The sequence below is a fragment of the Eurosta solidaginis genome, chromosome 2, assembly GCF_040869045.1.
Source record: "Eurosta solidaginis isolate ZX-2024a chromosome 2, ASM4086904v1, whole genome shotgun sequence".
NCBI lineage: Eukaryota > Metazoa > Arthropoda > Insecta > Diptera > Tephritidae > Eurosta > Eurosta solidaginis.
Genome location: NC_090320.1, coordinates 294,609,820 through 294,632,663, shown reverse-complemented (window position 1 = coordinate 294,632,663; position 22,844 = coordinate 294,609,820). Strand labels below are relative to the sequence as shown.

General features: G+C 35.8%; 1 protein-coding gene across 1 annotated transcript in view; it reads right to left on the bottom strand.

The window, feature by feature from the left end:
- Positions 1-16,684: 16,684 nt before the first annotated feature.
- Positions 16,685-22,844, bottom strand: part of LOC137241236 (uncharacterized) — a 49,709-nt gene continuing 43,549 nt past the window's right edge. Inside the window, exons 4-6 of the mRNA XM_067768604.1 lie at positions 20,189-20,265; positions 20,035-20,124; positions 16,685-17,067 (exon numbers count right to left, since the gene is read on the bottom strand). Coding sequence (XP_067624705.1) covers positions 16,850-17,067; positions 20,035-20,124; positions 20,189-20,265 — 385 coding nt within the window. The 3' untranslated portion in view covers positions 16,685-16,849. The remainder of the gene's footprint in view (positions 17,068-20,034; positions 20,125-20,188; positions 20,266-22,844) is intronic.

The following is a 22,844-nucleotide window of genomic DNA, read 5'->3' as shown; positions in this document are numbered from 1 at the left end:
GTTCTTAAATATGCACAAAAATAGCATAGTCACTGACGCGGACAAGAGAAATAAAACAGTGGTTCTTTACAAGACGTATACTTAGGCAAGATGGAAAGGATACTGGAAGATAAAAATACTTACAAAACACTAAGAAAGGAACCTACAAACGAGCTCCAACGTAAAAACAACAAACTTGTCGACGACTTATTCAAGAACATAGTAATTAACATAAGCGAAAAACAACGTCTGGCGTGCTCAAACGTTTGAAATCGAATGGAATTCTGGGTCGAAATCAGTGGAATTCTGGGTATCAAAACGTCTTCTGCTTTGTACTTCCCTTTCAAAATTGGTGCTTCGATAACGTTACCCATTAGCTTCTTCACAGCGAGTCTGTTACCGTTGCAAAGTCGTGGCACGTTAATGTTGCGCAGCACAATAATCGATGCTCCAATTTTTAATCGTAAATTATGAGGTGGTAGGCCAGGCAAATTGGGTGAGTTTAAGAATTCAGTTGGATAATTTACGACACCATCTTGATCAGTAATATAGTCCATTGACTTATATTCAACTTTGCCACCAGGTAGTTGATCCAGAATAGCTGCATTTATACCATTGAGGTCTTTATTTTTCCCAGCTAAAATTGCTTTTTCGCTGAGCCAATCATAGTTTTTGTAATTTTGAACAATGTTTGGAAATACACTGTGTATCAATGCCTCTTTAGACTGTGCAAAAGTGCAGAAATTATTAAGCAATGTAATCATTCCTTTTGGATCGAACGACATTTGGCTATTTCCGATTTTCAGTAATTGCTGTGAAAATTCAGCTGCTGACGTATCGTTTTGTAGTTGAACACGTACGTTTGTAGTAAGTGTAAGCATGTTTACATGTCTCCATAAATACGATGATTTTAAACATCTATTGATTTCATCTGCAGCAGTGGGTTTTGGAATCACAGGTAATGTTTGTCTGAAATCTCCAGCCAATAAAATCATTTCACCTTAAAAGACTGTTTGGCTTCCACGTAGATCTTTCAAAGTTATATCAAGTGCTTCCAATGATTTCTTGTGTGCCATAGTACACTCGTCCCATACGATGAGCTTACATACTTTAAGAACTTTTGCAATTACAGATGATTTTGAAATATTACATGTTAGTGTTTCATTTACCTGCATATTCAAATGCAACTTCAATGCAGAATGTGCTGTGCGACCGCCTTCCAGTAATGTAGCCGCAATTCCGGAAGAAGCGAGTGGCAATGCAACGTTATTATCTGATCGAATTGTTGCTAAAATCAGTGAAATCAAAAAGGTCTTGCTTGTTCCCCCAGAAGCATCCAAGAACAACAATCTACCAGTTCCATGGCTAACATTATTCATGATTGTATCATAAACATGTTGCTGTTGGTGATGTGCTATATATATATATATATTATATGTATGTAAAGTTAAATAAGCACGTGCCCAAACATATCCATACCAACTGAAAAGAGGTACACCACTGCGTATACGTAACATTTTATTATTACCTATAAACAAATAAAAAAATTTGCAATAAAATAATATTGTGACTACAAGCTGAGATATAACCTATCCTATATCTCAAGTTAGATCAAACTACATACTGGGTGCAAAACAAATTCAAAACCGGTTCAGTAGTTTAGGAGTCCATCGCGCCCAAAAATGTTGTTTCACGTGTTTTGCATATATTAAGATGTAGATAGACTAAAGCTAAACAATTTTTTTAACGGCGTCAAATCACTAAACGTCTAAAAGGCATAACAGCCAAACTTTAGGTGTTAAAATAACTTAAGTTTGTACGGCAGCTATAGTTCTGAAAAATCCCATTTGTAGGGATGGTGCCACGCCCCTCTTTTCCCCCTTCCACATTTTACTTGAGGTGTTAGGACTTAACGTCACATAGCTCCTTACCAATTTTCATTTTCCTACCATTAATACATACAGAGATATACAGTATGATATATGCCATTTGTATGGAAGGTGCCACGCCCCTTTTCTCAATTCCACATTTTCTTGGTGGTGTTAGGAATTGACCTCATAAAACTCCTTACTGAATTTCAATGTTCTGGCATGTATACCTTCAAAGTTATGCAGTAGCAAAGATTCCATTTGTATGGGAGGTGCCACGCCCCTTTTATATATCGAAATTATTTTTATCCTAAAACCTTCCCGTTCATCGAAGGAACCTATAACCAAAATTGGGGGGGGGGGGGGGGGGTGTTGAAAACATGATCCAATTTTTGGACTAAGTCGTGCCCGCGTCATTCTTTCAGTTTTTCGCCCGCCCGCCGTCGCGCAGTGTTTGAATATTTAAACAAATTCATTTTTTATAAAATTGTTTATATTTGAAAAGTTTTAATTTTAATCAAATATATATATATTTCATGAAACCCATGTGCGCCCTCTTTTCCTAAATAGAGTGCATATTGTTAGTGAAAGACTTATACAATACCTTTAATTTAATACCCATATCGTATAAAAGCATCCTAGGGTCACCCCTAGTCCACATTTTGGTCGATATTCCGGGAATGGGTTCTCGTATGAACCCGGTTTAACCTCCTTGTTAAAACTCTCATCAATACCTATCATTTGATACCCATATCGTACAAAGATATTCTATGACCTATATCTCCAAAAGCTGGGGTCGGGACTCCAGCGGTACCCCGGTAGTCAATTTATGGTAGGAACGTTTTCCTTTAAAGCGCTTACGCATGTTCCAAACACAAACCAAATCGGCTCAGCGGTTTGGTAGTTTAGTGGCATACAATGTACTGAAAACGCAAGAAAAATGAGAAATCGTGAGATTTCAGCTTTTCGCATTTTTCGGCTGCAAAATCAAACATTTTTGAATTTTTTTTTATCTATAAACTTTCCACAAAAAGGTCCAAGAAACTACTTTTTACAGAGTTGAGATCGGCTTAGCCGTTTGGGCAGACTTTGCGGTCGTACGAAAGACATTTCATTTTTATATATGATGAATTTCATATCAAATCCAATATGCGTTGAACCCGACCCCCTCAGAATTTGATGAAATTTTGCATGGGGTTACATCTTACTCACCCAAACACAACCTCATTTTTAGAAATTGCATTTTGGGCGTGGCAAGGTATCGAAATATCCGAAAATGTTAGAAAAATTACGATAATAGGTACCTTTAAAGTGTGATTACTACGGAATGGCTTTAACGATTTCAAAGATCTTCATACCATTAGAAAGGTATTGAAATAAGCTTTCAAAAAAATACACTGTAAAAATATTTAGTATACTGAAAAAAAAAAATTTTTTTAAATAAAATTTAAAACTGAAAAAAACACTTCAAAGATCAAGCGATTTTGAAAAATAAAATTTTATTTTATAAAGGTCTATTTAATATATATAACATATCTGAAAACTACAATGGGGGATTTTTTTTTTTTTAATTTTTTTAAGTAAATGCATCTCTTGGTTACTTTCTCATATTTGGATATCACGCGTAAATTAATCAACCAATTTGAAAAATATTTATACCGTTAGAAAGGTATTAAAATCACCCTTGAAAACATATACTGTAAAGATTCTATATTACACTGAAAGAAAAAAAAAAAATTTTAATTTTTTTCTAAATTTTTTTTTTCAAACTGGGAAAACACTTCAAAGACCAAGCGATTAAAAAAAAAAAATTTTTTTTTAGAAAGGTAGATTTAATATATATAACATATCTGAAAACTAAAATGGGGGATTTTTTTTTTTTTAATTTTTTTAAGTAAATGCATCTCTTGGTTACTTTCTGATATTTTGATATCACGCGTAAACTAATCCACCGATTTCAAAAATTTTTATACCGTTAGAAAGGTATTAAAATCACCTTTGAAAACATATACTGTAAAGATTCTATATTACACTGAAAAAAAATTTTTTTTTAATTTTTTTCTACATTTTTTTTTCAAATTGGGAAAACACTTCAAAGACCAAGCGATTTAAAAAAAATTTTTTAGAAAGGTCGATTTAATATAAAAACTAGAATGGTGTTTTTTTTTTCTTTTAAAAAAATTTATAAGTAAAACCATCTCTTGTTAACTTTTTTTTTTATTTTGCTATTATTGTGTGACAAAAATGGTACCTAGCTATACTTTGGAAGTTATACAGATACAGATACTATGACTAAGTATTCTAATAGATTCGAACAAGAATCGTATTATCAAATTTTTCAGACACGCACAATAAATAGACATACACTTAATAAAGTTAGTTTTTTATTTTTATTTATTTAGATTTAATATACAACTTTGCGCAGCTCATACTGCTGACTTTCGGAATATTTGCTTACTTACTAGTTTGTTCAGGTAAACTACGCCTGTCCATGCTAGAGCGTTTGACGTCCGAAAACTTTCTTTTATTTTTTTGTATATCTTTGCTAATTTTTATCAATTCGTAAGATAAATCATGCCCAAAAATGTCTTTAATTTCCTTAGATGTCATGGTGTTTGGTAATAGAGATAATATTTTTTGCTTATCCAAATTAGTTGAGCAGTTTTCGATTTGATATTTCATGTTCTCCAAAATTTGTTCGTAGTAAGCTTTGATCTTCTTTAGGTCTTCTGATAAAGTTGAAAGTGAATCCAAAATACTTTGCGCAATTTGCTGTGTTTTTTTTTTTTGCAGTATGAATCCCTTTCTAAATATTTTCGCTTCATTGGCGATAGATGGCTTCCAAGATGAGGAATAACATGCTTATTTATATTGTCGACGAGTTCGTTGCGTTCGAGTGATTTAGTATAGCTGCTGCATGTTGGAACTTCCTTATATTCTTGATACAATTCATCGCTAGTCAAGATTTCTTGTGCCTCTTCACTTTCCGTTTCAGTAGAACGCTGATTATCAGCAATCTTGATAGCATCCTTAAGTTTAAAGCGACAACTTTCGCAAATACGGCAACGATGAATGTCGGAGACTGCTGGAAAATGCTCAGATATCAGCGCTGCTTCGTTTAAGCTAATGTTTCGAAGTTGAGAGGAACATTTTCTTGATAGCTGCACACATCTGTATTTATTAGTTGATTCCATATCAATGCCTAGTTTGGTTCTGGTCTGTGTCTATCCGTTGTGTTGTTTTTTATAGTCCATGGGTGCTGTGGCAGGTAATGTCAATCTATGTGTCCGTGGTAGGTAATGTTAATATGCGTGTGTGTGTGCGCGGTATTGATACGTCCGAATTGTTACCTTTTCCAAGGGTTGTTTTTGTAGGTATCTAGACATACCGCTTGTTAGCTAAGCGGTAGGTTGAGGTAGGTAGAAATCGGTGATTTTTGCCGTTTGGTAAATTTTTCGTTTTTGCTTGTTCATTGTTACGTGTTTGGTTGCTGTACTTTCTGGCTTGTGCTGTTTTTTGTAAACTAGTTTTAAGGGTTCAAATATTTCGTCAGAGATAGTGTTGGTTTGTTCGTTTATTATCCTGCCGTCAAATGTTTTTAACTTGTATATCTCCATGTTCTCAAGTACATTGAGCCGCCGACCTTTTCCTTGTACGTGAAGTATTCGAGCCGTTGTTTTGATGTTAGCTGGGGTGCACCCCACTGGAATAAAAATTTTTTACAGTGTATTTTTTCAAAGGTGATTTTAATACCTTTCTAACGGCATAAAAATTTTTGAAATCGGTTGATTAGTTATATTAGCGTGATATCAAAATATCAGAAAGTAACCAAGAGATGCATTTACTTAAATAAATAAAAAAAAAAAAAGAAAAAAAAAACACACTTCTAGTTTTCAGATATGTTATATATATTAAATCTACCTTTCTAAAAAAAAATTTTTTTTAATCGCTTGGTCTTTGAAGCGTTTTCACAGTTTGAAAAAAGAATTTTGAAAAAAATTAAAATTTTTTTTTTCTTTCAGTGTAATATAGAATCTTTACAGTATACGTTTTCAAAGGTGATTTTAATACCTTTCTAACGGTATAAAAAATTTTCAAATTGGTTGATTAATTTACGCGTGATATCCAAATATGGGAAAGTAACCAAGAGATGCATTTACTTAAAAAAATTAAAAAAAAAAACCCCATTTTAGTTTTCAGATATGTTATATATATTAAATAGACCTTTCTAAAATAAAATTTTATTTTTCAAAATCGCTTGATCTTTGAAGTGTTTTTTCAGTTTTAAATTTTATTTAATAATTTTTTTTTTCAGTGTACTAAAAATTTTTACAGTACATTTTTTTGAAAGCTTATTTCAATACCTTTCTAATGGTATGAAGATCTTTGAAATCGGTAAAGTCATTCCGTAGTAATCACACTTTGAAAGTACATATTATAGTCATTTTTCTAATATTTTCGGATATTTCGATACCTTGCCACGCCCACAATTTTTCGAAAATTCAATTTCTACAAATGAGGTTGTGTTTGGGTGGGTAAGATGTAACCCCATGCAAAATTTCATCAAATTCTGAGGGGGCGGGTTCAAAATGTACGTTTTTTTCAGCCTTTGATATGAAATTCATCATATATAGATTATTTTCTTATTTTAAATCAAAAGCTTCAATATTTTTTTTAAATTATACTAATTTGTTTTTTTTTTTTTCAAAAAGTTTTCTAATTTATTAAATAAACTCATGTTTACAAAATTTTTTTGCTACAATTTTTATCGGTTCGAATTAATGATTTGGAATTTTCAAATGCCTGCCTTATCGACTGTAAAACCAAAGCTATGCAGAAATCGTCCTTAAAACAGAAGTATTCGGGAGTAAGAACGGGGAGGGAGCCTGAAAAGCTATACCACATCCACGAAGGCAGCGGGCGCGCAAATTACCCACTCCCGGAACGAAGAGGTAACTACAGAACTAAAGACTCAACCGGGATTTTTTCCATATGAATAGTTAGTTAAACTACCGGCTTGTTTTTCTGAATTAAATTTTGTTATTGTTTCATTATTCGGTAAGAATTTGTGGTTAGATATGTTGAAATTATAATTAATTCCTTGTATATCGACTGTAGGAACAAAGCTATGCCGGAATGATCTTTGAAACAAAAAGTAATCAGCCCCAATAACCACGCCTGCAATGCAAAATCTGCTATGCAGAGATTGGTGACAAACAGCAGTCAAATTGATTGCAAAATATGGATTTTCAGACTTTGTTCTCAGATTGACATCAATCTACTGACGCAGTTGGTTGTCAATCTGAGCCGCAGATTGATATCAGATTGGCTGCAAAAATTACAATGTCAAGATCTGCTGTCAGTTTGCTTACAAAGAGGCATCAATGTTTGCCGTCTAACTTGAGACATCTATCGTTACCGTCCAGTTTGCTGTCAATCGGCATGCAGTTTGCGGGCAAATGTTGCATTACAATTTTTGCAGCCATTCTGACACCAATCTGCGTCCCAAATTGGTATCAAATTGCGTTAGTGGGTTCTGACCCCACGTGGTCATTGGCGAGGATAAATACTCTCGTCACGAGGAGAGATGACAGTGGAATATACTGACACAATTTAGAAGCAATGAGCAATTTTCCCACACGTCTAGTCAATTAAAGTCCCAGTCTTGTTTTTTTATAATTCAGATGTGTTATTTTGTACTTTAATCAATAAGACTTTAATATTAAAAATTTTTTAATCTGATAAGTTATTCCTTCTTTACCGATTGTAATTTCAAAGCTTTGGTGTTTACCAAATTTTGTTCCGTAAAATAAATAGATCGAAATTTATTAATAAGTAAATAAACCAGGCATGCTTAACGAACGAAACGATATCATTTCGTTACGATAATCAACGTTAATAAACGAAACGAAGTCACTTCGTTTCGTTTATTAACGTTAAGATCGTCAAATTAACGTTAATGATGAATGAATGACTTCGTTTCGTTTATTAACGTTGATTATCGTAACGAAATGATATCGTTTCGTTCGTTAAGCATGCCTGAAATAAACTAGACACTGCAGACATGCGCAGATCGCGCGCTAGCTCTATCTCTCTTACTCCACTACAGAGGATCTGTAAAAGAATTTATCAATCCTGGCGGTCATAATAAGGATAATGGGAATCTGTCCACAAATAATTGCATTGTCATCGGTTATTGATACGTATGCAAAGTTTAAAATTAATCAGACTTCTAGAAACCGGTGAAAATTAAGCTCAAAGATTCCGTTACATACATACATGGATACATAGATAGATACAGGCCAGAATAATTTAATTCAGAGTAAAAAGCGTGGGGTGCTTGATATTGAATGTTACAATCATTCTATTGGCAACTATCTGAGAGGAAAGATATGAATTGTAGTCAAATGCACCCCATGCTTTTTACTCTGAATTATATTATTCTGTTAATAACTTAAATTTTATTACAATTTTATTTTGAGGTGCTTAACTATAAATGATTGTTTGACCTTCAACTACTGTTATATAAACTCCTTTTAATTGAAATTTATTTTCTATTTTTTAGTTCGGTTAGCTATAAAAGCGTGTTTTTTTTAGTTTTTATACTCAGTTGAGCAGAGCTCACAGAGTATATTAAGTTTGATTGGATAACGGTTGGTTGTACATATATAAAGGAATCGAGATAGATATAGACTTCCATATATCAAAATAATCAGGATCGAAAAAAAATTTGATTGAGCCATGTCCGTCCGTCCGTCCGTCCGTCCGTTAACACGATAACTTGAGTAAATTTTGAGCTATCTTGATGAAATTTGGTATGTAGATTCCTGGGCACTCATCTCAGATCGCTATTTAAAATGAACGATATCGGACTATAACCACGCCCACTTTTTCGATATCGAAAATTTCGAAAAACCGAAAAAATGCGATAATTCATTGCCAAAGGCAATTAAAGCGATGAAACTTGGCAGATGGGTTGAAGTTATGACGCAGAATAGAAAATTAGTAAGATTTTGGACAATGGGCGTGGCACCGCCCACTTTTACAAGAAGGTAATTTAAAAGTTTTGCAAGCTGTAATTTGGCAGTCGTTGAAGATATCATGATGAAATTTGGCAGGAACGCTGCTACTATTACTATATATGTGCTAAATAAAAATTAGCAAAATTGGATGAAGAACACGCCCACTTTTTAAAAAAAAAAATTTTTAAATTCAAATTTTAACAAAAAATTTAATATCTTTACTGTATATAAGTAAATTAAGTCAAAATTCAACTCCTGTAATGATATGATGCAACAAAATACAAAAATAAAAGAAAATTTCAAAATGGGCGTGGCTCCGCCCATTTTCATTTAGTTTGTCTAGAATACTTTTAATGCCATAAGTCGAACAAAAATTTACCAATCCTTCTCAAATTTGGTAGGTACATAGACTCTATGACGGTAACTGTTCTCTGTGAAAATGGCCGAAATCGGTGGAAGCCACGCCCAGTTTTTATACACAGTCCACCGTCTGTCCTTCCGCTCGGCTGTTAACACAATAACTTGAGCAAAAACCGATATATCTTTACTAAACTTATCCCACCTACTTACCTGTACTCACTTTATCTCGGTATAAAAAATAGCCGAAATCCGACCATAACCACGCCCACTTTATCGATATCGAAAATTACGAAAAATGAAAAAAATGCCATAATTCTATACCAAATACGAAAAAAGGGATGAAACATGGTAACTGGATTGGTTTATTGACGCAAAATATAACTTTGGAAAAAATTTTGTAAAATGGGTGTGACACCTACCATATTAAGTAGAAGAAAATGAAAAAGTTCTACAAGGCAAAATCAACAGCCCTTGGAATCTTGGCAGGAATACTGTTAGTGGTATTGCATATATAAATAAATTAGCAGTACCCGACAGATGATTTTCTGGATCACCTGGTCCACATTTTGGTCGATATCGCGAGAACACCTTCACATATACATCTAAGGGCCACTCGCTTTTAAAACCCTCATTAATACCTTTAATTTGATATCCATATCGTACAAACACATTCTAGAGTCACCCCTGGCCCACCCTAATGGCGATATCTCGAAAAGGCGTCCACCTATAGACCTAATGCCCACTCCCTCTTAAAATGCTCAGTAACACCTTTCGTTTGATACCCATATCGTACAAACATTCTAGAGTCACCTCTGGCCCACCCTAATGGCGATATCTCGAAAAGGCGTCCACCTATAGACCTAATGTCCACTCCCTCTTAAAATGCTCAGTAACACCTTTCGTTTGATACCCATATCGTACAAACATTCTAGAGTCACCCCTGGCCCACCCTATTGGCGATTTCTCGAAAAGGCCACCTATAGACCTAATGCCCACTCCCTCTTAAAATGCTCAGTAACACATTTCGTTTGATACCCATATCGTACAAACATTCTAGAGTCCCCCTGGCCCACCCTAATGGCGATATCTCGAAAAGGCGTCCACCTATAGACCTAATGCCCACTCCCTCTTAAAATGCTCAGTCACACCTTTCGTTTGATACCCATATCGTACAAACATTCTAGAGTCACCCTTGGTCCACCTTTATGGCGATATCTCGAAAAGGCGTCCACCTATAGACCTAATGCCCACTCCCTCTTAAAATGCTCAGTAACACCTTTCGTTTGATACCCATATCGTACAAACATTCTAGAGTCACCCTTGGTCCACCTTTATGGCGATATCTCGAAAAGGCGTCCACATATAGAACTAAGGATTACTCCCTTTTAAAATACTCATTACCACCTTTCATTTGATACCCATATCGTACAAACACATTCTAGAGTCACCCCTGGTCCACCCTAATGGCGATATCTCGAAAAGGCGTCCACCTATAGACCTAATGCCCACTTCCTCTTAAAATGCTCAGTAACACCTTTCGTTTGATACCCATATCGCACAAACATTATAGAGTCACCCCTGGCCCACACTAATGGCGATATCTCGAAAAGACGTCCACCTATAGACCTAATGCCCACTCCCTCTTAAAATGCTCAGTAACACCTTTCGTTTGATACCCATATCGTACAAACACATTCTAGAGTCACCCCTGGCCCACCCTAATGACGATATCTCGAAAAGGCGTCCACTTATAGACCTAATGCCCACTCCCTCTTAAAATGCTCAGTAACACCTTTCGTTTGATACCCATATCGTACAAACATTCTAGAGTCACCCTTGGTCCACCTTTATGGCGATATATCGAAAAGGCGTCCACCTATAGAACTAAGGATTACTCCCTTTTAAGATACTCATTACCATCTTTCATTTGATACCCATATCATACAAACACATTCTAGAGTCACCCCTGGCCCACCCTAATGGCGACATTTCGAAAAGCCGTCCACCTATAGACCTATTGCCCACTCCCTCTTAAAATGCTCAGTAACACTTTTCGTTTTATACCCATATCGTACAAACATTCTAGAGTCACCCCTGGCCCACCCTAATGGCAATATCTCGAAAAGGCGTCCACCTATAGACCTAATGCCCACTCCCTCTTAAAATGCTCAGTAACACCTTTCATTTGATTCCCATATCGTACAAACACATTCTAGAGACACCCCTGGTCCACCTTTATGGCGATATCTCGAAACGGCGGCCACCTATGGACTAAGGATCACTCCTTTTCAAAATACTCATTAACAGCTTTCCTTTGATACCCATATCGTACAAACATATTCTAGAGTCACCCCTGGTCCACCTTTATGGCGATTTCTCGAAAAGGCGTTCACCTATAGGACTAAAGCCCATTCCCTTTTAAAATACTCATTACCACCTTTCATTTGATACCCATATCGTACAAACACATTCTAGAGTCACCCCTGGTCCACCCTAATGGCGATATCTCGAAAGGGCGTCCACTGATAGACCTAACGCCCACTCCCTCTTAAAATGCTCAGTAACACCTTTCATTTGATACCCATATCGTACAAACAAATTCTAGAGTCAGCCCTGGTCAACCTTTATGGCGATATTCCTAAATGGCGTCCATCCATAGAACTATGGCCTACTCTCTCTTAAAATACTCTTTAATACCTTCCATTTGATACACATGTCATACAACCACATTCCAAGGTTACCCTAGGTTCATTTTCCTACATGGTGATTTTCCTTATTTTGTCTCCATAGCTCTCAACTGAGTATGTAATGTTCGGTTACACCCGAACTTAGCCTTCCTTACTTGTTTTAAACTGTTATTTATTATTATGAGATGAAGATATGGTTTCTGGGTATTCGTATCCAGTTTGATTTTATTCAAGGATCACTCAGCTCAGTTTTCCAATTGCCTGCCAAAACTTCGAAAAATTGAAAAATGTCTTTTAGGGTTAGTTAGGCATAATATCGATTTCACTTTAGGGCTATATCTGCACCAATTTGGGACCATTTCGCGAATATTTCAAATTTCACACCGATCTCTTCCATTTCAGTATGAAGATGTATTGTACTCCTCCTCATCTCTCCCTTCTGAAGAACTTTACAACACCCGCCTCATCTGTTCTTTGAATCCAAGACGAACAACCGCTTAGTGACTGCGAAGACGGAAGCCTATCGATTTTCCATTTTCTTCGTTCAGGGAAATGTCCCTTTTTTTGGTAAATTTTCGTGTTAAGAGAAATTTTTCTATGAATTGTCCCTTGGGTGTGTTACTGTTGCTACTATATTAACTAATTCCATCCAATTGGGGAGCTTTTATCTAGGAATGGTCATCAAAATCCTCTAATGGGAGTGCAAGAAAGCTGTCTATGTCAACAGGCTTTGACCATCGGAGTGGATCATTGTTCATTCAGCGGATGTTAGGTGGTCGTTACCTCAGTGGAAGAACCTCGCTTACCCAGCATGAAGGTTGTTTTGCAACCACATAATGTGACTCAATTTTTCCACCTCATCATACTCCACGTGTCGAGAGACGTACTGCACAGACCAAGAACAAATATGTCTTGAAGATATATCGATTTTTGCTCAAGTTATCGTATTAACGGACGAGCGGAAAGACAGACGGTCGACTGTGTATAAAAACTGGGCGTGGCTTCAACCGATTTCGCCCTTTTTCACAGAAATAAGTTATCGTCCCAGAATCTAAGCCCCTACCAAATTTCACAAGGATTGGTAAATTTTTGTTCGACTTATGGCATTAAAAGTATTCTAGAGAAATTAAGTTAAAAATGGCTGAGCCACGCCCATTTTGAAATTTTCATTTATTTTTGTATTTTGTTGCACCACATCATTACTGGAGTTGAATGTTGACATAATTTACTTATATACTGTAAAGATATTAAATTTTTTGTTAAAATTTTACATACAATTTTTTTTTTTTAAGTGGGCGTGTTCGTCTTCCTCTCTTGCTAATTTTTATAGGAGTAACGTTCCTGTCAAATTTCATCATGATATCTTCAACGACTGCCAAATTACAGCTTGCAAAACTTTTATATTACCTTCTTTTAGAAGTGGGCGTTGTCACGTCTATTGCCCAAAAGTTTACTAATTTTCTATTCTGCGTCATAAAGTCAACCCACCTACCGAGTTTCATCGCTTTATCCGCCTTTGGTAATGAATTATCGCACTTTTTCGGTTTTTCGAAATTTTCGATAACGAAAAAGTGGGCGTGGTTATAGTCCGACTTCGTTCATTTTAAATAGCGATCTGAGATGAGTGCCCAGGAAGTTACGTACCTAATTTCATTAAGATACCTCAAAAATTGCTCAGGTTATCGTGTTTACGGACGGACGGACGGACATGGCTAAATGAATTTCTTTTTTCGCCTAATCATTTTGATATATAGAAGTCTATATCTGTCTCGATTACTTTATGCCATTACGGGGTACCGTCATGCGAACAAAGCTCAGCTGAGTATAAACATAATTTTTTATTCATCAATCAGAAAATTTAAAATGATCAATAATTTTTTATTTTTTATTTTGATTTGTTTCATTTCAAAATGACTCAACCCTGATCCGAAAATTTTAAATAAAAGCAATTTTCAATCTCGTTGACGCTGTAATCATTTAAATTTGACGTTGTGTGTATTTCATATGGTCATAACGACCCCGATTAGAAAAACCTTTTTCTAACTGAAAAAACTAGTTTCTAAATTTTTGATGATACTTTGTGGTGTTGAACTCAGGACCTTCGGTGTGGTAGGCGGAGCACCCTTCCACCACACCAGGATGTTCAGATACCTTTAACTTTTTATCTCTTTAATGCATTACTTGTGGCTTCGTTTTGCATATATTATTCCCATATCGGGCCGTTCATGTCGCCAAGAACGTCTAATATAGCAGCATCTGTAGAGCTTGTTCATTCACATCCGGTGGTGACGTATCTGACCCGATTTCCTTTGCTCCGTCTATCGCATACACCTATTGAATGACGATGCTATCAGCGTATTCTTGCTGAACACATTTACCAGCTGGGCAGAAAATTTCATGTTCATGACCTCAAATCGCAAGGGTTTAAAGTTTTGCCATTGTCAGCTCCAAAAGTGGCAGTAGCGCAGACTTTCCTGGTTGTTTGGTTGGTGGCTATGCTGCCCGGTGGGAGAGACCTCCCCCGCTCTATCGCCATTTTGGTGCACATTGTATTCCCTTGGAACCAATTACGTACTATACGCTGTGCTTGTATTACTCAAACCATTTGGCTAAATCAAAATGTCTCCTAATGTCTTTAATAGAGCATTTTGATACAGCCATTAAATCGGGTAGTACAAAACAGACTTTAGTTCGACCTAATGTCTGATCGATCGGTTGTGGGGACATATGCCATATATACGACCGATCTAATCCATTTTTTCAGACCACATTATGTGCAATATACGAAAGCATATGGTGAAGTTTGAAGTTTCAATCTGATTAATTGAGTAAGATATGACAAAAGCCCTCTGTTTTGAAAAATCGGTTGTATGCGGGATATATGCTAAAGTCGTCCGATCCGGCCGGTTCCGACAAATGTCTAATCGGACACCCAATACCCGCTCACCAAATTTCGTCAAGATATCTCAAAGATTTAGGGACAGACGGAAATGACTAAATCAAATCAGCTCTTCGTCCTGATCATTTGGGTATACTTATTGGTGGGTCTATCCATTTTCCTTTAAGGACTTAGAATTTCGAGATTCCTAACAAAGTTAATATACCATTTCATTTTCATGATAGTTATAAATATCTCACAAGCCTACCAGTACCCTTAAAAACATATTTAACAGAACCAAGTCAAAAATACCGGAAATGGACAAAAGTAATGTCATTTATAAAATCCCATATAACTGAAACCAGAAAGAGCTCTGCAACAAGATATACGTTGGTACAACCAAATCAAATAATGCCCAAATTCATTTACACATAAAACACCGCTTACGGCACACTGTGCATTGAGCGGACACTCCCCAAATTTCTTTAAAGCATCCATCTTACAGCAAGAAACAAATTACTCCAAGCATTTCTCGCTGAAAATATTATAATGCAACGAATTTACTGCAACTCCACCCATTTGCAATCCTCTGCCAACGTTCGCATCGCCAAACTGTTGAATAAATAAATCTAATACTGAATAATGGAAAAATGGCCTTTATTAAAGTACTTCACAATAACACTTATACTTTGCAACGAATAGCTTGCTTAATAACCAAACTGATTGATAGCTCAAAAGAAACCGACTTCCAGCGCTTCAACATTTGCTGCTTTTTATACTCTCTGATTTCCTCGTTCGCATCTTCTAGGCGCTTCCATTTCCAGAATCTACCAGTTGGCCATCAGCTCTCAAATTTCTCAGCTGTAACTACAATTGCACGATTTTATATCTTCTCTCATTGTATACTTTCAGGAGTATCTCAGATATATGCATGTGGTTGTGCCTTGCTTCTCAGCTGCGTGTACCTACATATGTGTAGACATAATGATTGATTCGTTTATGTAGATACAAGTGACTGTCTGCTTTATTGTTGTTGTGACTTCATTTACTTAGCATCAGACTAGGGATGTGAGTATCACTCAAATTCGTCACAATATATTATAAACATTCCGCCAAATATACGATTAAACTATAACGCTGACACGGACAACATCGCGCACCTTTACTGACATTTAATTATAAATAAATGAGGACAAAACTCCACAACTATGTAAGAGGACGTGTTAATTGATGTACGTCATTTATTATTACTTGTTTTTATCAATATTTTGTTTATAGAACGTTATTTGTTTATATAAATTTTTAAGTTTATATCCCTCAGGAAGGTTACCGCTGAGTAACCGTAATATATCAGAATTTTTTCCAAAAAAAATGGTGGCTTTATTTTATTTTAATTGAACTCGAGCCGGCAAAACAAATATAAATATATTGATTCCTCATATTTAAAACGTTGATTTTGTTTCTCAGATTCTTCAAATAACTTATTCTCAACAAGAGTCATTCTGAGATCTTTTTCATCTCGCGGTTCTAGCGCCGTGATGAATGTATCATATGCTCGGTAAACTGCAAGACAGACCAATCATCCTTTGCATACTTACAGCTGCTTATCCGCACCATCTGCGTATCTTCAACCGCCGGTTCAATAATAATTGAAGCATCCGTACCTCTCTGCTTCCATGAGGCATCTCGACATGCAGGAACAGGACATTCAATGACATCCCAAACCTTTTGCTTCTTCATAATAAGCTGCATTCTATATTTCCACAGCTCGTAGTTATCGCGATAAAATTTCGTAATCGCCAACCTTAGATCAGTCATATCGTAAAGTATCAATAGAATTATCGAACAAACATATTACACATTTAAAAAATTCCAAAAAAAATATTAACTTGTAATAAAAGAATTCTATATTTTGTGTTCAGATCCAATTACAAGAATGAGAAGAAATTTCAGTATTATAATAAAATTACTAACAATTACAAATTCTAACTAGATGTTTTTAATATAAAACATGTATGTATATGCAAATGTAAATTAGATATTAATCAAAAATATTTAACACTTAACACCTTCCGCCTTTTTCGCCTGTTTCTCCCGTTCCTTAAGCAACTTCTTCAGCTGCTTTGTGACTGACTTTCCATAACCTCCGCAATCCTTATGAAGGGCCGGTACGAGTTCCTTTGTGGAAATGCCTTTGTCTTCTAAAGCATTCAAGTAAACTTTTTTAACTTTATTGGACGGTTTAAGGTCTCGTGTATATATCGAAATGTATTCTAAATTTTGGAAAAGAAACTAATGTTATAAATATGTTTATATGTGATTTTTGAACGACATGTAAAATTGTGATTACGTTCTTCCATTTGTCCTTCATTTTTCGAAATTTATTAAAGGTATAAATGGATTGTTGAACTCCATGAATGAATCCATTACGTAGACTTTTGGTTCAGGGAATATGTTAAAGATATGTGTGGGAATATTCGAATTTGGTATGTTAGCGAAATTATTACGATGTTGGGCCATCTTCAGTGTCATTGTTTTTTCTGCTTTCCATCATATTGTTGAAAAAATAGCAAAAACCTATTGCAAATACAACTACACCAAGCCCAACAAAACAGCTGTATTTTGCTTAATGTTTGACGTATCTCAATTTGAGAGTTGGTGAAAATCCCATATTCAAAATATGCGATTCTTTCTAGAGCTAACGTTGTGAACAAGGCTAACGTTAATTTGGGATTTTCAATTAGAATTCTCAAACTCATCACAAACATGGAATAGTCTGGAATCAAAGCAATTTTCTTACATGTTTCTTAAGTTGTAGTGAAGTTTGAAAATTTTTTAAAAGCGTCTTTGCTTTCAAAAGTTGAACAATGCAGAAAATCAAATTGGGAGCTAAATTTTTCTACAAGTTTTGAGAATTTTTGTTCTGTTGCTTGCTCGGAAAAATCCGCAAAATAAATTTATTCTTTATTACCTATCAATTTGATCATTGATTGCATTGAAAAATAGTTAGTAGTTTGAAAAATGTTTAAAAATGTATTAGATAAAAATAAGTAGACATATTGTTTGAAAAAAAAAAAAAAAAAAAATAACAAAAATATTTTATAAAAAAAATAGTTAAACAAATGAATTTAATTAAATTATTAAAATAAATAACAGGAAAAGTTTTGTATAAAAATTAGTAATTCAAAAAATTGTATTAAAAAAATAATACAAAATAAATTATTTAAATAAAATTCAAAAATTTGTAAAAATTTTAGCAAATAAATTAACAAATTATTTTTTATATGTTTGTATCTTTAATGGTGTATTCAATTTTACTTAAGATTCTTTATGAATTAATGAGCTTAAAGTCGATAAATGACAATTGTTATTCAATTATTATTTTTGGTTTTATTAGGAAAAACTGAAAAGAAGTTTTCGAAATGGTACCATCGCAATATGCCAGTAAATGTTTCCTTCTTTTCAGTTTTTCCCAATAAAACCAAAAATAATAATTGAATAATAATTGACATTTATCGACTTTAAGCTCATTAATACTTAAAAAACTTAAGTAAATTATTTTTCTATAAAAGTTTTTAATGTAAAAAAGAATTTATGAGACAATTGGTAAAGAAGTAAAAAAAAAAATAATAAAATTTGTTCATACCAAGTAAAGGTGTCTAAGTTCGGGTGTAACCGAAATTTATATACTCAACGTGAGCTTCAATTGTACATTTCATTTCACATAAATTACTTTTCTACATAACATGTGGCACCGCCCGTTTAAAAGAAAAATGTTTCCCCATTTCCTCTTACAGTAAAACTTGATAAGTGAAATATCATTGATTCAAAACTATCTTTTGCTAAATTATAACCTATTGCTCTAGTCTACGACCCTTTTAAACTTGTTTTATATCTGAGTTGTCGTGGTCTATAACCGATCCCGTCCATTTTTACTAGAAATATTTTCTGCTATAAGGAAAATATGTGTACACAATTTCATTACGATATGTAAATTTTTCTTTGAGTTATGGCTCCCGAAATATAAAAAATTGCTTAGTCATAAAAGGGGCGGTGCACCGCCCATTTTTTTAAATTTTAAGTTTTCCCTATTTATTGTTCTAAATCCACATGGCAAATGAAATACCATAGATATAAAGCTCTTTTTTGCAAAGACATAGCATATTTTATTTGTCCACGACCATTTTAAAAATCTTTTATATAAAAGTGGGCGTGGTTCTTAACCGATGTCGTTAATTTTTCTTCAAAGCATTCCTTATAATAAGGCAATTTTGTTACGGTAGGTTTAACGATTTTTGATTTATGATTAATAATATTTGTAAAATTGATTTTATCATAAGTGGGCGTTGCCACGCCCATTTAAAAAAAATGTTTCCAAATTTTTGTCAAGAGTCTCAATGTCAAATTTCAACATTCTAGGCGTATTATTTACTAAATAATCAGATTTTTTGTGTTTTACAAAATGTTATATATATAAAAAGCGGGCGTGGTTATCATCCGATTTCGCTCATTTTCAATACCAATCTATTCTGGGTCCAGATAAGCTCGTGTACCAAATTTGGTGAAGGTATCTCAATATTTACTCAAGTTATCGTGTTTACGGACAGACGGACGGACGGACATGGCTCAATCAATTTTTTTCGATACTGATGATTTTGATATATGGGAGTCTATATCTATCTCGATTCCTTTATACCTGTACAACCAACCGTTATCCAATCAAAGTTAATATACTCTGTGTGCAAAGCACGCTGAGTATAAATACGAAGAACGTTTCTTAAATAAAACTAAAACAAAAATAAGTAAACAAGTTTTTTTACTCCTTACATTGCACGAAACTATGGACTCATTCATCCTATGTGAGGTCATAACGGACCGGCCAGATCAACTATACATTGCAATACATTTTAAAATATATGTCCTGTATGTGAGAGAATCGTGCTAGCGTGTACTCCTATATCTTCTTTACTGCCTTTATCGCGTAGAGAATGAGAATAAGTCGGCTGAAATAACTTTAAGTAAAATAAGACATTGTCCAAAAAACTTTAGATTCGAAAAGGTTTTCACTAGCACTGATTTTCCACCAATTAGAAAAACCGCTTCTATTTATACTTATATCGCTCAAAAGATCTAGCAGACCATTCGCTTTCGGTGACGAACATGCATAATGGGGACCTGTTCTGGCGGCGTTCGGACATAGACACAAATCGAAATGCTTATTCAAAACAAAAAGTACTAACCGGAGTATCTACGCGAAAATTCATGGCAGTAATAGAAGATGACATATTTTTCGTAATCAACATTTAGAATTTTGTGATTAACAGGCCAAGCTGCAAAATATAAATAAAATTTATAGTTTAGATTTCTTAGAAATACATGATTATAATAACATACCGTCTCCATCATATTCAAATTGAACTTCTCCCTCCGAAACTAATATAAGTGTCCAGGTTCTTTGATCTACGGTCCCGCTAATAGATGTGAAAAATGCATGTTAAACTGTTGTGTATATTTTCAAAGTAAACAACAAGAAGAATATGTGAACGCTACTGCGATTTTAAAGAGAAAGCGAGACGCCTTTGCAGGAGGATAAAAGCATAGGCAGAAAGGCGTGAGTGCGAGGAGCATGAGGTTTTTATCCCATGTTCAGAGAGTATTATATTGGGAATATTTCTCTGACCATCCAAATGGAGACAGCGATGTACCTATCGCCCAAGGAAGATGATTTTCTTGAGCCCGCAATCGATGAATTTATGGATGTATGTTCCTCCACCCGACTATAACGAAATCAGAATACCAATAACCAGATTAAAAAACAACCAGACCGCGGGTGCTGATGGATTTCTTGCAGAGCTATTCGAATACGGCGACGAGGAGTTGATATAAGGTGCATGTATAAGCCTTTGTGCGAAATACCATCGGATGCGTGAAATATGATCGGACGAGTGCATGTCTGACGCTTGAAATTCAAGTGTTCTTTGCCCAGTCTACACAAATCTGGTAAATCCCCAATCGACCAGATTTTCACTATACGCCAAATCTTGGAAAAAAGTCGCGAAAAAAGAATTGACACACATTACCCTTCGTCAAGTTTAAAACGGTCTTGGACAGCACGAAAACGAGCAGCCCATATGCATTATGCCTGCATTTGGTTTATACGGCTGTGCAAAATGACGTTGAGCAACACCTTCAGCCTAGCTAGAATCGGGAAGGACAGCGGCTCAAAACTAAACGAAATTTCAGACAGGGCGGCCCTCTCCGCTGGAAAGACCAGATAAAGAACTATCTGAATTCCTTTTGTAATACCAATTGGCACCCGTCAGTCAAATGAAAAATCGACTGGAGCAACTTTTTGGATGGCCAAAGCAGTTAAATCGGTTGAACAGGAATTATGTAAGTAACACCTCGAGTAAATGAATTCAACATGGAGAACTCATTCGTAGCGACGATGTGTTTTCAAATACCACTAAATTAGACCATGTACCAAGGGGTTGTGTAGCGCAATATATAGCTTCTCCAACCCAATTGTCAACCTCACCTTCGAGCGGCGAATCCCGTTTCACTAACAGACGAGGCTCTGGCGACCCCAAGCTCCTCATGGAACTTGGGGGTGGGGAGGGAGGGAGTGGTTCAATGTGGCCATGTAAATCGTTCCCGAGATGGTCGGGCTAGCACCTTAATGGTGCTGTGTTACCGGAGCGTATCGGATCCGACAAAGGACCATCACATCGATAACACTCCCCAGGGAGTAATCTAATCGCTACAACAACAACAACCATGTACCACCACCAATAACCTAGTGCCGAAAAAAGTTCTGAACACTTAAAGCATGTAGGGACAACATGATTTAATCTCATCGTCCTCAATACGGCTTCAACACGAAGCGGTTTTGAGTATTCGTAAGATCCCTAATCAATATTTTCGGAACCCTAATCACCAGGACTGCATGAGCCTTGTTGAGAGCAATCAATTCGGCAGATCAGCTCTCCAGTCAAGTGTTTGCTTGGCTGATTTGAGGCTTAATTTTTTACTTTACAAGAAATGTATCTCTAACCAGCATGTCTAAGTCATCTATGCAGGCAAACACTTGGCAGCAATTGTTTTCGAGGTCCCAGCGTAGAGCATACTGTACACTGCTTTGGCGTGACTCTGCTCTCACCTCTTTCCGCTGCGATAATTGTCTGCATCGAAAATTATTGGTTCGAATTCGGGCCGTATCTATAATATAAAGACAAGTGTAGTCGTGTGGGTTGAAAGAAATTTTTTTTAAAATCAAATTGTGGATTTAAAATCTTTTTCTTCCTTCGTTCTCAATAAATTGCACTAAAGATAGCACACGGCTGAGGCTTATTGACCTTGCCGGTTGTGATAAGCGGACGGCATGCCTCCAGTGTATTAGATGCGCGCACGATCCGAGGACCTAGCATCGACTCGCACCATAATCTCGTCGCAACCAAAATACGCACCCGCCTCTGCGCGGCTAAAACCAAGGAACAAAAAACACAAAGAATGTTAGACGTCGAAAGGCTGCAATCGCAACAGACTGCCAATGATTTCTCAACTCGACTCTCACGCCTGCTCGCTCAGAGCACAACTCAGCCTGACGGAATGCAGAAGCAGTGGGAGCATATCTCCAAAGCAATTCGTACTGCCGCCGAGAAAAAAATTGGTTACCGGCGGCCACGGAAAACAACTGGTACGATGAAAAATGCCGCGTTGCAACCACAACAAAAGACGCTGCCTATAGGGCTACGTAAAAGCGAGTGCAACAAGAGGAGTGGGTGAACGGTATCGCGACTTAAAAAGGGCGATACGCCTTTTCAGGAAGAAAAAAGCAGGGGCAGAAAGCCGTGAGTGCGAGGAGCTTGAGCTGCTAGCCACCAGGAATAACGCCCGAAAAATTGACCAAAAAATTCCGCGACAGACGGAAGGTTTTAAGACCGGGGCAAACTCCAGTAAGAACGAAAACGGCAAGTTTGTAACTGATATCCAGAGAATACTTGGATTATGGAGGAAACACTTCTCTGCTCTCCTAAATGAAGCTAATATC